Source organism: Camelus dromedarius, chromosome 4, assembly GCF_036321535.1.
Source record: "Camelus dromedarius isolate mCamDro1 chromosome 4, mCamDro1.pat, whole genome shotgun sequence".
NCBI lineage: Eukaryota > Metazoa > Chordata > Mammalia > Artiodactyla > Camelidae > Camelus > Camelus dromedarius.
Genome location: NC_087439.1, coordinates 29,582,869 through 29,595,148, shown reverse-complemented (window position 1 = coordinate 29,595,148; position 12,280 = coordinate 29,582,869). Strand labels below are relative to the sequence as shown.

Sequence of the window (12,280 nt, the reverse complement as noted above, 5' to 3'; positions counted from 1 at the left end):
TCTATAAACAGACTCAACTTTGAGTCGATAATTATAGCACAATACCAAGTAATGGTTAAATTCCCCCCCTGGAAATATTTAGCCAGAAAACCAAGTCCACAGATGAACAACTATCTCCAGTAACTTGCTAACTGATACTGCATCTGATAAAGAAATTTATTTAAAAAGGACGGAAAGAGGTTCCTAAGAGAGGTGCTATTTTCTTCTTTGTTACTTCAAAGCAGTACAGAGCAAGTAGGCTTTCAAATCGTTGTGGCCCCAGCTGTGAATGAATCTAATTTGGCTCCTGATCACAGAGTTAATAAAGCTTAGTCCTCTGTATTTCAGGGCATAAGTCCTTGGTCCCTCAAGAGAAGGCGATTGTAAAGAAAAAAAGAAATGCCAAAGTGCCCAGTTACTTCCTGTAATATAACCTGTCCATTAACTCTCATGGTCAGCCGTAGTTCAACCAACCACAATTCATTTGTAAGGCATCGGAAAAGATTTCGTCTTTGTTTCCACCTCTTGGAACTTTTACCTGGACAAAGGCCTTCAGTTACCAAAACCGTGGTGAGAAGAGAATCTTGTTTTGAAATGTATGCTGATGTGTAACGCAACCAAACTTTTTTGTGTTTGTTTTAATTATTGCCAAGTTAATCTCCATTGTTTTTGGAAACTGGATGTAAATATAAAATTTCTAGAAATCTAATAAATTGACTTTCCTTTTCAGTCCATGAGGCAACAAAATTTTGTCAGTATAATTTTAATACTGTACACGTATTTCTGATAGAAATGCATTTCCTGGGAGCTGTCTAGAAAGTCCCCTGCCTACCTAAGACTTAGGTAGTGTAGAATGACAGGATAACTTCACCGGCTCTCTGGGCATAAACAAGCCCCCTGCAGAGATACAGCTCTTTGGTCGATGTGATTAAGGAAAGACTCAGAATATGCAACCAGAGGAATATTGAATTTCTCAGGAAAGGTTTCTATTACAAGGAAAGAAATGGAGGCCAAGAGCAGGTTGAAGCCACTTAGGATGTTCAATTCTGCTATCTTGTATAAGGTCTAATAACCAAGTATTAGCTCCATTTCTCCTAATACTAACTCCTGCTTTGAAGGTTTTTATTAGGCTTGGGTACTTTAGTCATGGGCTAGGAAGAAATTCATCATTTTTCACATGAGAAAGAAAAAGAAAACTCATACAAATTATAGAAACGAATGTTATTGAGGACAGTGCCTCAAGTTCGAAAGCCATAAAGTTTATTTCTTTTAAAGGCTTAGATGTTTCAAAGATTAGAGAACCAGAGAGCAAAGGAGATTAGTCATGGGAGGATGAACTTTCTCAAGCTGGGTTCCAATCTCACCCCACTTCTTATCTCCGAGGGCTGTTCGGGGCCCGGAGAAGTGAGTTTATGTTTGGTGGAGAAAACGCGTGTGTCTTCTCACGACTGCAGCATCTCTGCGCTTCTCCTAGGGCAGGTTCTGAGCGCTATCTAACATTAATGGAATCTGCCTCACTCGCTGACCCTGGGAAAGCTATTTGTGTCTCCATCTACAAAGTGAGGCAATTATATTAATAATTCAAAATCAAAATAATCCTACACTTCATATATTTTTTATGGTCTGTGTTCTACAGAAACCTGCTTATCTGTGGAGCAATGTCTTCATCTAAACATAGTCTAATGGGGGCTTCTCAGGGTCAGAGGACCAGGACCGATAAAAAAAAAAATCAAAGTCTAAAAAAGCAAAAAAAAAAAAACAACCCAAACTTTTGAAATAGTGCAGAGAATTGTGAAGTTAACTCTGTTTAAAAGCAGACAGAGTAAACTACATTCTGGCCAGGTAGGAACTGTTGGCAGAAACTTCGATCCAGTAAGAACTTACACTCCTGGTGACCAGTCCTGGAAACTCTGAAAGAGAACTCAGCCCAGACCTGCTGATGAATCACCTACACACAACGTGGCTTCTACCCTTCTTCGTATTCCAAAATCACATCAGAAAACGCCACCATTCTTTCTGTATGGTGAGTTCCTTTCAGTCAGGCCCTGGCTCTATTTAATCAACACAGGTCATGTGAGCGGAACTTTTTCACCAACTTCTAAAGAGCAGAAGCAACGGCTCCTCTGACCTGATAGAGTGCATCCTTCAAGGATCTAGTTCTAAAATGGGCTTTCCAAATACAGGCCCACTCAACCCAAGCACTGGCCGACCACACCACTGAGGCCGAGGCAGTCTGTGCGTTCATTTCATTCTTGTTCACTTACATTCAGTCCCCTTAATTTTCCTTCCCACCCTGCGTGTACAATCACAGCCTCAGAGAAGGTCGGGCCTGGCTCTGTTCTGCCGCCCAGTGACTTCTGAGTCTGTCACTGAAGTGGACAGAAAATTTCACAGAAGCTGAAAGTCCTGGCAGTCAAACCCAAGAGACTGAAACCAAGGTTTTTGTTCACCAACGCTAATAAAAAAAAAAAAAGTATGGCTATTTGGAGAAAAGAACAAAATGCAATCCTGGAAAACAGAGAAACTATCAAGGCACCTTCTTTTCATGAATGTTACTAAAATAAACCTCCCTGTAAGAACAAGTCTAAAAAACCTATCTGCTGCCTGTCAAAAGTAGATTTGGAGTTAAAAAATTAGTGAGATATGTTCAGCATCCTCAGTTTACTGTGGGGGCTGACTACAATACCACCATGTGTTTGTTGTTACAAGCAGCCGGCTGCCTGCTATGCGTGTGCCTAGCGTTTTGCAGGTACTATTTCTAGTCCACAAAATAATGCTACAGGGTATGCATTATTTTAACCACCTTAGAAATGGAGAAATCAATACTTTAAAAAAGCCCCCTAACGTTTACTGAGCATTTACTATGGCTCTCAGCGTGAAGTGCTTTGTCTGCATTCTTTTATTCAGTCTTCACAAAGTTAGGGAATTTATTTCAAGTCAGAAGGGTAGGAAGCAGCTGAGCGAGGTGCTGGCCCAAGGTCAGGTGGCCTCCAAGCCTCTGTGTATTCCTCGGACTCACCTCTCACTTAACCAGAACACCTCAATGTTAAATATTCAAACCCTGTGGCATTGAGGGAGTCTAAGTGATCACAAGATCCCCACAAGTAAGGACTATGGCTGATTTGCATTTAGTTCTTTCGTGCCCATCACAACACTTGACATACAGTAGGTGCTCAGAACGAGTTTGTTGAACAAAACATTTCAAATAAGTAATGCAAACCGGGGCAAATGCTAAGCTCAGCACTCGCACAACACACCCAGATCTCAGCCATCACAGGGGCAATCCAGAGAGGGTCAAGTAAAAATAAGAGAGATGAGATAAATACAGAGATGGTGACTAAAAGAGGAAATAAAGCTGCTGTTTCCCAAAGTGTGATCTTTAGAATATTAACAGCAGCAGCAGAACCTGAAATTCTTGCTGAAAGCAAAAATCCACCAGGACCACCCCAGATACATGCAGTCAGACACTGCAGGGAAGGGACCTGGGATGCACATTACTATGCACTCCCTAGGTAATTCTGAAACACAGGAAACCGAAAGGGATAGGGACTAGGAAGTGATGGGAGGCAATTATGCTGAAACTGAGAAATTAGATGCACAGACAGGAAGACCAGCTATTATCTTGCCTACAAAGGCCTGATCTTTTACAAACACCTTCCTCCCGGGACACGGCAGTTCACTTTGATAACTGACCGAGGGCTGGCACGAGTCAGAGGGAAGGATGCTCAGAATCAGAGTGACGGTGCAGGGAACAGAGCCAACATGCCTAATAATTTAACTTAAAATAAAAACAAACAGCCTATAAAAAGGGGACGGTGAAACATACAGCGTGTTTTGGTAGCACCCGCACCAAGGTTTCCCCTGCCTGAAAGGCTGCCTCCTGCTGGCCCTTTCTCAACTTTCAAATCTTATTTGAAGTCAAGTGACCTTTCCACAGCGGAGAGAACAGAGCCTTACTTGAAGGGTGGAGGTAGACAATGTCTTTCACGGTGAAGTCTCGGGACTGAGTGGCTTTCAGACAATCAGCCAGCAGACTCAGGAGCAGGAGCCAGGCCAGGGCAGGGCCAGCTTCCATGGCAGACCCAGGTGTCACTCATCCAGGGGGCTGGGGAGCGGGGACTTGGGACGATGAAAGAGGACTCGCACCTGAAATAGAAAAATACAAAGCAAGAGTCATCTCGGTGTCCAATTCAGGAAAGCCCCGTCGGGAGACAGCCGAGCTCCCGTGCAGGCAGGACGAGCTGGGGAGGAGCAGAGAGCCCAGGGCCCGTGGGAGTGGGCAGACATGGAGAGCAACTTTATAGACTGTGATTGCACAGCACTTAGAAAATTTCAGCCCAAATCTATTCTTAATTAGGTTGCTAAGGCTCCACTGGTAGCAGTCGCCTCTAATATCCAGCAGAGATGGTATCGTGAGAGATGGAATTTTAATGAAATCCAGCTATTTTTGCCAGGAGGCCAGGGGACCGCTGCCAGAATGCAACAATAAGGAAGTCAGGTGCAGAAGCTCAGACACATTTCCTTGCTGACGGCGAAGAGCCGGTGCGAGAGGGCAGCCTGCCTGGGTCGAGCTGCCCTGCAAACCTGCACATGGTAGGCTTCCAGATCCAGGGGAGGGAAAAAAAGACATGTAGGTACACTGGCCTCTCTTGAACCAAAATGTCTCTTTATAGCTCAAAATCTCCTTACCATGGCTAACACTGGCTGGGCACTGTTAAAGTCCTTTATGTGTATCAGCTATGTTATCTCCTCACCACCCTGTGAGGTCCGCACTGTTACCATCTCACTGTAAGTAAACTGAAGTCCAGCAAATAAGGAGAGGAATTGATTCAAACTTGGGCAGTCTGGCTCAGGAGTCCACATTTTTAAACACTAGGTGATACTATGTTCTTCCAAAGACTGATTCAAAGTGTATAAATAAACCCTGAAGAAACAGGATCAAGGTGTCACTGTCATTTAAGTAATTTAAGTAATCATCATTTTAATCTTTATTCTGACTCTGCCCCTTTCAATTAAAATTGAGAGCAGTAAAATCTTTCCCTAGGGTTGGACTGCCTAGCTTACTTGGAAGGGAGGCATATATCTTAATTTGTATGTGCTATTTGCTTGCCACCTTACTGCTTTTCTCTAGAGTCTGTTGCTCATGTTCTACTATTTTTCCAAATGCCATCATTCAGACGCCAGGCAAGGGGGCAAGATAGATATTCACTTTATTTTAAATTGGCTAAAAAAACATAATTTGGACATTTTGTTTACAGGTTTTAATACAAATATTCAATGAGATATTTTAAATAGCATAACAAAATGATTCTAAAATTATTCTGTCAAAACAAATAGACCAAGAGTAAATATATTACAAACCAAAATCAATAGAGAAAATCAATATGGACTAATCAGATATTAGTCACACAGGACAGAGTACTATTAATCAAAACAGAATGATAGAAAGTATAAAAATGAATTCAGAAAACGGAACACTCTAAGGAGCTCAGAAATAGACCCAACTATTTACACGATACAAGCAATTTTTCAAAATTACAGAACAAAAAAATTTATTAAACGGTATGATAACTTTAAAAATTGTGAAAAAGATTAACTGACGCCAAACAATGCACAAGAAACTAAAATAAACTCCAGATGGGTTGGTGTGTTCATTATTTTTTTAAAAAATAGACAAATTGTTAGAAAACAGAGTAGAAGTCTTATCACCCTGTAACAGCTTGATGATGCCAGCCTTGCCAATTTCACGCTCACTCCGCCATCTCCTGTTTACAGTTTGGTTCCCCAAAGCAGATTTGTATTCAGAAAAGGAAGGAGCTGCTCATTCACTTGATAAATGTGACTGCCAGGCACTGTGCTAGGCACTTAGTACTAACGATGCAATGAGAACACAAATATCAAGGCTCTCTTTCCCTCAGTGAGTGACAGACACAGCATTATCTCATCTTAAACGTATGCAGTAGTGCTTCCTTGTACAACCGTCTGGTCAGGTGAGGCTGCACCCAAGTGACAGGTTTGCACTGCGCCCCCTGGAGACTCGAGTGAACAGCACCAACACCCCTATCTCCTCTCAGCCAGGGCTCAGATCAAGGTGAGGAAAGCTTTCTAGTTTTATTTTGAATAATTTAACATTAAATATCAACTAGTTGCCAACCTAAGTTCTTTTTAATGCGAAACTTGGTGTCAACATGTACCAAACACTGCAAGTGGCCCATTTTCATGAAAGCATTTCTCAACCACAGAATTCCTTCCAGTTATTGATTCAAAGGTCTCCCTCTGCACAATCTTGGCACTAAGTATTCTGCATTACTTAATGTCATCTGAAATTAGCCTTCCTGCAGCCTCTGAGGCATGGCTACCCAGCCACGAGCCTTCATTTCACAGCTTGTGTTGAATATATGTGAGTGACATACAGAAGGGAAGAGTGAGATGCCTGGATCTGAAACCTTACTCCAATGCATTCTTGCTGTGCAACCCCGAGCCAGTTACTTAACCACTCTGTGCCTGCATTTCCTCATTTGCAAAATGAGGATAATACTACCTACCTCAAATATGTGCTATTAGAATTAAATAAATTAATATATTTAAAGCAATAAGAACAGTGTCTGTCAGAGTCAATGCCACGCAGTATTTCCCAAATTTTTCCTCTTATGGTTTTGCTCAGAATCAGTCAGTCTACTTTTCTAAGTCAAAGTAAACATGGTGCAGTTAACTTTGGTTCAACACACAGCTCAATTTCCTTAAATCAGAAAAATATGACCATTCCCCAAACTACTAAGTATGACAAATTACAATCCGTATGTCTCCTATACCCCAACTTCGGCCCCATGCCAGCCAGGCACAGGCGCAAGCCAGCAAGGGAGAGGCATTAAAAGCCACCAGCACTTTCATATGCTGCGGTTCATGCAGACCCAGGCGACTTCCTGCCATCCTGGTCAAGGAAGCAAACAGGTGCGTGCTGCTCCTCCCCACCCTCCCGTCTCTCCCCAGACTACCCTACAAGGCCTGCATTCCTCTCCATGATCCTCACATAGCTGCTCTAGCTAGATTCCACTTGTGTAAAAGATCTTGAAGGAGCACAGGTCACGAGCACGTCCCCTGTATCCCTTCCAAGGCGCGTGTCTCCGTGTGTGCTCACACGCCCGACACGGTGGAGTATCACAGATTAAGTTAAAACAATCACTCATTCGTTAAAAGAGATTCCGCTCTACTATGTATTACAGGAAAGGGCAAGCTTGACTCTCTCAGCCTGACATGTTTAGCGCCAGTTTTCAAATGTGGAGGGTTCCACTATTTTTAACTACGAACTGTATGTGTTCAATGGAGAATTTCCAAATTTTTAAGGTGGTTGACACTTTATTATTCCAAAATATTTTACTCATGAGATTGTTCCTTCGTTAGGAAAAAAAAGTATATATTTCTAGGCAAAAGGACTGAAAAGACCAAGACCAAAATGACGTGGGATTTTAGATAATTTTGATGTTATTCTTTTTGCTCAATTTGCATGCTCAAAGATTTTTGATGGGCACGTATTACTTTTATAAAGAGGAAAGCAGATTTTTGAAAAATAGTTCTCTTCCAAGAATGAATTTGACAGAATAACTTCACCCTTTATGCACAAATAAAAGTCAGCTTTTCACCTAAAGCCAATGAATATAACCTCCAAAATGCTCAAGTTGCCTCTAAAATAGTAGACTCCATGTTTGATAGAATGTCCTCTCTTCCCTCTCTCACCGTGCCCTTGCCCTTGCCCTTGCCCTTGTGCAGTTGGCCAGGTGCTTGTCACAGAGTCTGTGCGAGGACTAAGGGCACTAAGATTTTCCTAGGGAGGAGCAAGCTCAAGACAACGTGGGTAAAGAAAAAGGAGAGACAGACAGACAGAAGTAAAATGAAACTAGAAAACACAAAGCAATGCGATCCTAGGTTGCTATGTGGCTCACCACGTCACAACAAGTCGCAGCGAGATGGAGGACCCCAAGGACCATCTGCACTCAGTGTGGTCGGCGGAGGGAGAAAGGACAGAGACCGGATCTTCCGGGACCTTCCTGTCTCTTGTTTCCCACTGACTGAGCTTCACTCCACAAAGAACTCCCTCCCCTACACTGCAGCAGCCAGAGTGGAGGGTCAACCCACTGACCACAAAAGAGAAAGAACTCACCACTCGTAGGAATCTGAGACAACACTCAAGGTCTATCTCTAGGGCATGTGCTAGTAAGCTTGGTAAACACCACCTTGCCTTTTGTTTTTTAAAGTGTCTGTTATTTTATTTTTAAAAATTTTATTGAGATAAAATTCACATAACATACAATTCATCATTTAAAAATAATACAGTTCAGTGGGGTTTTTTTTGTATGTTCAAATTTTGTGTAACCATCACTGAGTCTAGAATATTTCCATCACCCCCAAAAGAAATCTTGCACCCATTAGCAGTCAATCGCAAGTCCCTCCTCTCCCCACTCCCTAGCAACCACTAAGCTACTCGGTGTCACTGTGGATTTGCCTGTTGGGAACATTTTGTGTAAACAGAATCATACAACATATAGCCTTGTGCATCTGGCTTCTTTCTCTTAGTACAGTGTTTCCAAGGTTCACCCATGGTTGTAGCATGAAACAGTACATCATTCCTTTTTTATGACTGAATACTATTTCATTGTAGCAATATACCACTCATCAGTTGATACACGTTTGGGTGGTTTCCACTTCTTGGCTATTGTGAACAATACTGCTGTTAGCATACATGTACATTTTTTGTGCGGACATATGTTTTCATTTTTCTTGGATGTATATACCTAAGAGTGGAATTGCTAGGTCTTATGGTAACTTTAACTTTTTGAGGAAATGCCAGTTTCCCACTGTCACTGTACCATTTTACATTTCCATCAGCAAAATTTCTCCACATCCTCACCAACATTTACTTTCATTAAAAAAAAAAATTTATTATAGCCATCCTAGTGAGTTTGAAGTGGTATCTCATTGTGGTTTTGATTTGCATTTCCCAAGTGGCCAGTGATGTTGAACATCTTTTCATGTGCTTACTGGTCATTTGCATACCTTCTCTGGAGTAATGTTTATTCAAATCCTTTACCCATTTTTTCCATTAAGTTATTGTCTTTATTTGAGTTGTATTGAGTTGTACTGTCTTACTGTTGAGGTGTAAGAGTTCTTTCCATATACTGGACTCTGGAAGCTTTTCAGATATGTGACGTGCAAATGTTTTCCCCCTTTCTCTCTGTTGACTTCTCCCTTTCTTGATGGTGTCTTTTGACACAAAAGAGTTTTTAATTTTGATGAAGCCCACACATTGCTTTTCATAAATATAGATTTTGTTCCCTTATTCAAGTCAAGCCCAACACAGTGCACGCACGAACACACACACACACACACACACACAGATCTGCATACAATGCACAGTAAAAGAATCCATCTACTTTGTAGTAGCCAGAGCTACATTTCCCACCTCTCTTTTCCATGAGAAAATAGGATGGGCAGGACTGTTTATTAATATCACCAACTGGTTACATTCCTGCAGCAAATCATGAAGCACCACTCACTCTGTTAGTATTTTCTAGGAACTGAGAAGTGAAAGATGAGTGACGTGCATTCACAATGAGTCTAGCTGAAATACGGGCTCTGCTGAGGGGGATGTATCTTTTCTGTACAGATTCTCAGTAGGTGATGCAGCTTTAATCTCTAAACCCCATAGAGAGGATTCTGGACATGCTCTGTGATATGAAGGGTCCCTTCTAGGACTTTGATGCTTTTCCCTGGAATTCACTGTGTCTTTGGACTATTCTAGACTTTCAGGAAAGATGCAGCGTTTTCATTTTGCGCACTGCTATTTGAATATGCACTGAGGATACGTCCCTGACTACGGCTCTCTTATGAAGAAGTACATTCTCATTTTCACGGCTCTGTGACCTTTCATTTGTTATTTATGAGCTTTTGCAAATCTAATACCACTCTGACAGATTTAATTTGTGCTCTAAATTACCTTTGCATGAGTTACTCAGTTGCTGGTTTTATTCCAATAGATTACTTGCTACATTCTGAAAAAGAAAAAAAAAAATTAGTTCGAGATCTATTAGACTGCCTCCACTTGGGAAAAAGTTGAAAAGAGTTGCATTCTGATTTTCCACTCCATGGTACTAGATCATACAAGAGGATTTCTAACTCTAGTCAGAGAGGCAAAGTGATAGAACCATAACCCAGGTCAAGTTTTACAAGCCTATACCCTAACTGCTATTTCATATAGAGTCCATAAAAGAAGGTTACTCCCAACTCCTGCAACTGGCCACTGGAAAACAATGAAGCAGTTCTGAAGCACAGTGACTAAAGTGGCAAGTACTAGAGGACTGAGTACTAAGTACTAGGACCTCCATACTAAATCAATACGGAAGCAATTATGCAGTAGAGAACTAATCCAAATCTAAATGTTTTTCAATGCTACTCATGTTAAAATTTGGAATGCCTTAATACGAGAACTAAATGGAATTCTAAAGCCTGAAAGATCATGACAAGTCTTAATTTAATGTTCAATATATATAGACTAGGCTTGGAGCCTTAATGACCTGAAAAAGTTAATCCAGTTCCCCAGAGTATGAACTAAAGGCATGACGTCACAAAGCTAAGTCTACTTAAATATATCACCTTGACCACAGTACCTTTCTCCCAATTTGAGGACTGCTCATAATATGTGGTGATTTTAAAACATGTCTGCAAATTCATTGACATGTCACCATGAAGAGGTGGGGTCTACATTCTTCTCCCCTTGATTCTGAGCCAAACTTATTGACCAGTTGACCAGAGTGTGGTGGAAATGACACTGTGTGACTTTCAAAGCCAAGACATAGAAGGTGATTCAACTTACACCCAGCACTCTGGAACACTCTCGCTGAAGCCAGGTGAGCAGTCTGAATGCTTCAAGTGCCATGCTGTGAGGAAGCTCAAGTCATTCAAACATGATGTACCAAGAGTTCATGAAGAGAGGGAGCTGCCCTGCCAGCCCCCAGCTGCTCCAGCCCCCTCTCCTCCCCTCTGCCCCAGCTCAGCTACTGTCTGATTGCCACGGCATGGAGACTTCAAGTGAGATCTGGTTAGTCAAGCCCTTCCCACATTCCTGACCCACAGAAACCAAGAGATAAATGAAATGATCATTACTGCTTTATACCACTAGGTTTTGTGGTGGTTTGTTACATAGCAGTAGATGTCTAGAAATAGGGAACTACAGCAGGAGAGATAATTAGGAACTACAGCTCTGCTCATAAAGATAATTCTACTTGTCAGATTGGTTACAAGGTACAGAAATCCAAATCAAACAGCCTATAACCAAAACGGAGAGAAAGAGGGGAGGAGGAGGAATTTTACAGTCTCACCTGGCTGTCCAGCTTAGACACGGTTGGACTTACACCCTGTTATCAGGAATTTCCATCCCTCAACTCTGCTTTGTCCCCTCTCTCTTGCCTTTATTTTCATTCAGGTCTCCCCAAACTGTGGCCATCAGCAACCTCAGAAGCCTTCCTAGGGAGGCCCTTTCCCAAGTGTTTCAGAAAAAGTCCTTAAAAAGGAGGGCATTCCATCCTTAGACTGTAAGTGGCAGGGGAATGTGGTGTTCCAATTGGGCTGCATGTCACTAGCATGTCGTTGAGATGAGCACATAGTATCAACTTCATGGAAATCACGTGGTTTGAGAATAGAGGTACGGGTCCCCCAAAGGAAAATCTAGGAATTGTCACCTAAAGAAAAGAAACTGGATGCTTGGCTAGCAGAACCACACAGATTGTCCACTGCAATAATCAATACAGATTTCTAAATAATCTCATTAGCCTTGAAGTGCAAAAGTAGCTCGTGAATATTTCTGCAAATGCCAGGAGGTGAAGCGGTTTACCCACCGACATGATTTTCTTCTGTAAAAATGGAGTATCACTCCATTACAACTTTCAAATCAAAATATAAGGTTTAAAGAATGAAAACATAGTTCAAGTGGGCGTTTTAGAATCAGTTTTGCCCTATACTTTCCCCTTCTCATCGGAATGGCTCTTCTATTGGCATGCGTCACGTGTTGCTGTCGGGCAGTGCCATGCTCTACGTGGTCCATCCTACAGGTCCCTGCTGTCTGGGCCAGGGTTGGAATCTGATCCAAGCCAAGCCCAGCAGATTCTTCTCATATATTTTAAGCCAGAATTGGTAAAAGATAATCAGCCCTCTCTGAAACAGAAGCCCCCAAGAAGTACAACTCAGGAACGTGTGTCTGCCACATTCCTCCCCATGTGGAGGGAGAAGAAGAGAGTGAAGTACGTTCGCC

The 12,280-nt window shown here is 41.9% G+C and overlaps 1 protein-coding gene across 1 annotated transcript in view; it reads right to left on the bottom strand.

The window, feature by feature from the left end:
- Window positions 1-12,280, bottom strand: part of LYPD6 (LY6/PLAUR domain containing 6) — a 93,812-nt gene that overhangs the window by 20,531 nt on the left and 61,001 nt on the right. The window contains exon 2 of the mRNA XM_064484768.1: window positions 3,937-4,125. Coding sequence (XP_064340838.1) covers window positions 3,937-4,054 — 118 coding nt within the window. The 5' untranslated portion in view covers window positions 4,055-4,125. The remainder of the gene's footprint in view (window positions 1-3,936; window positions 4,126-12,280) is intronic.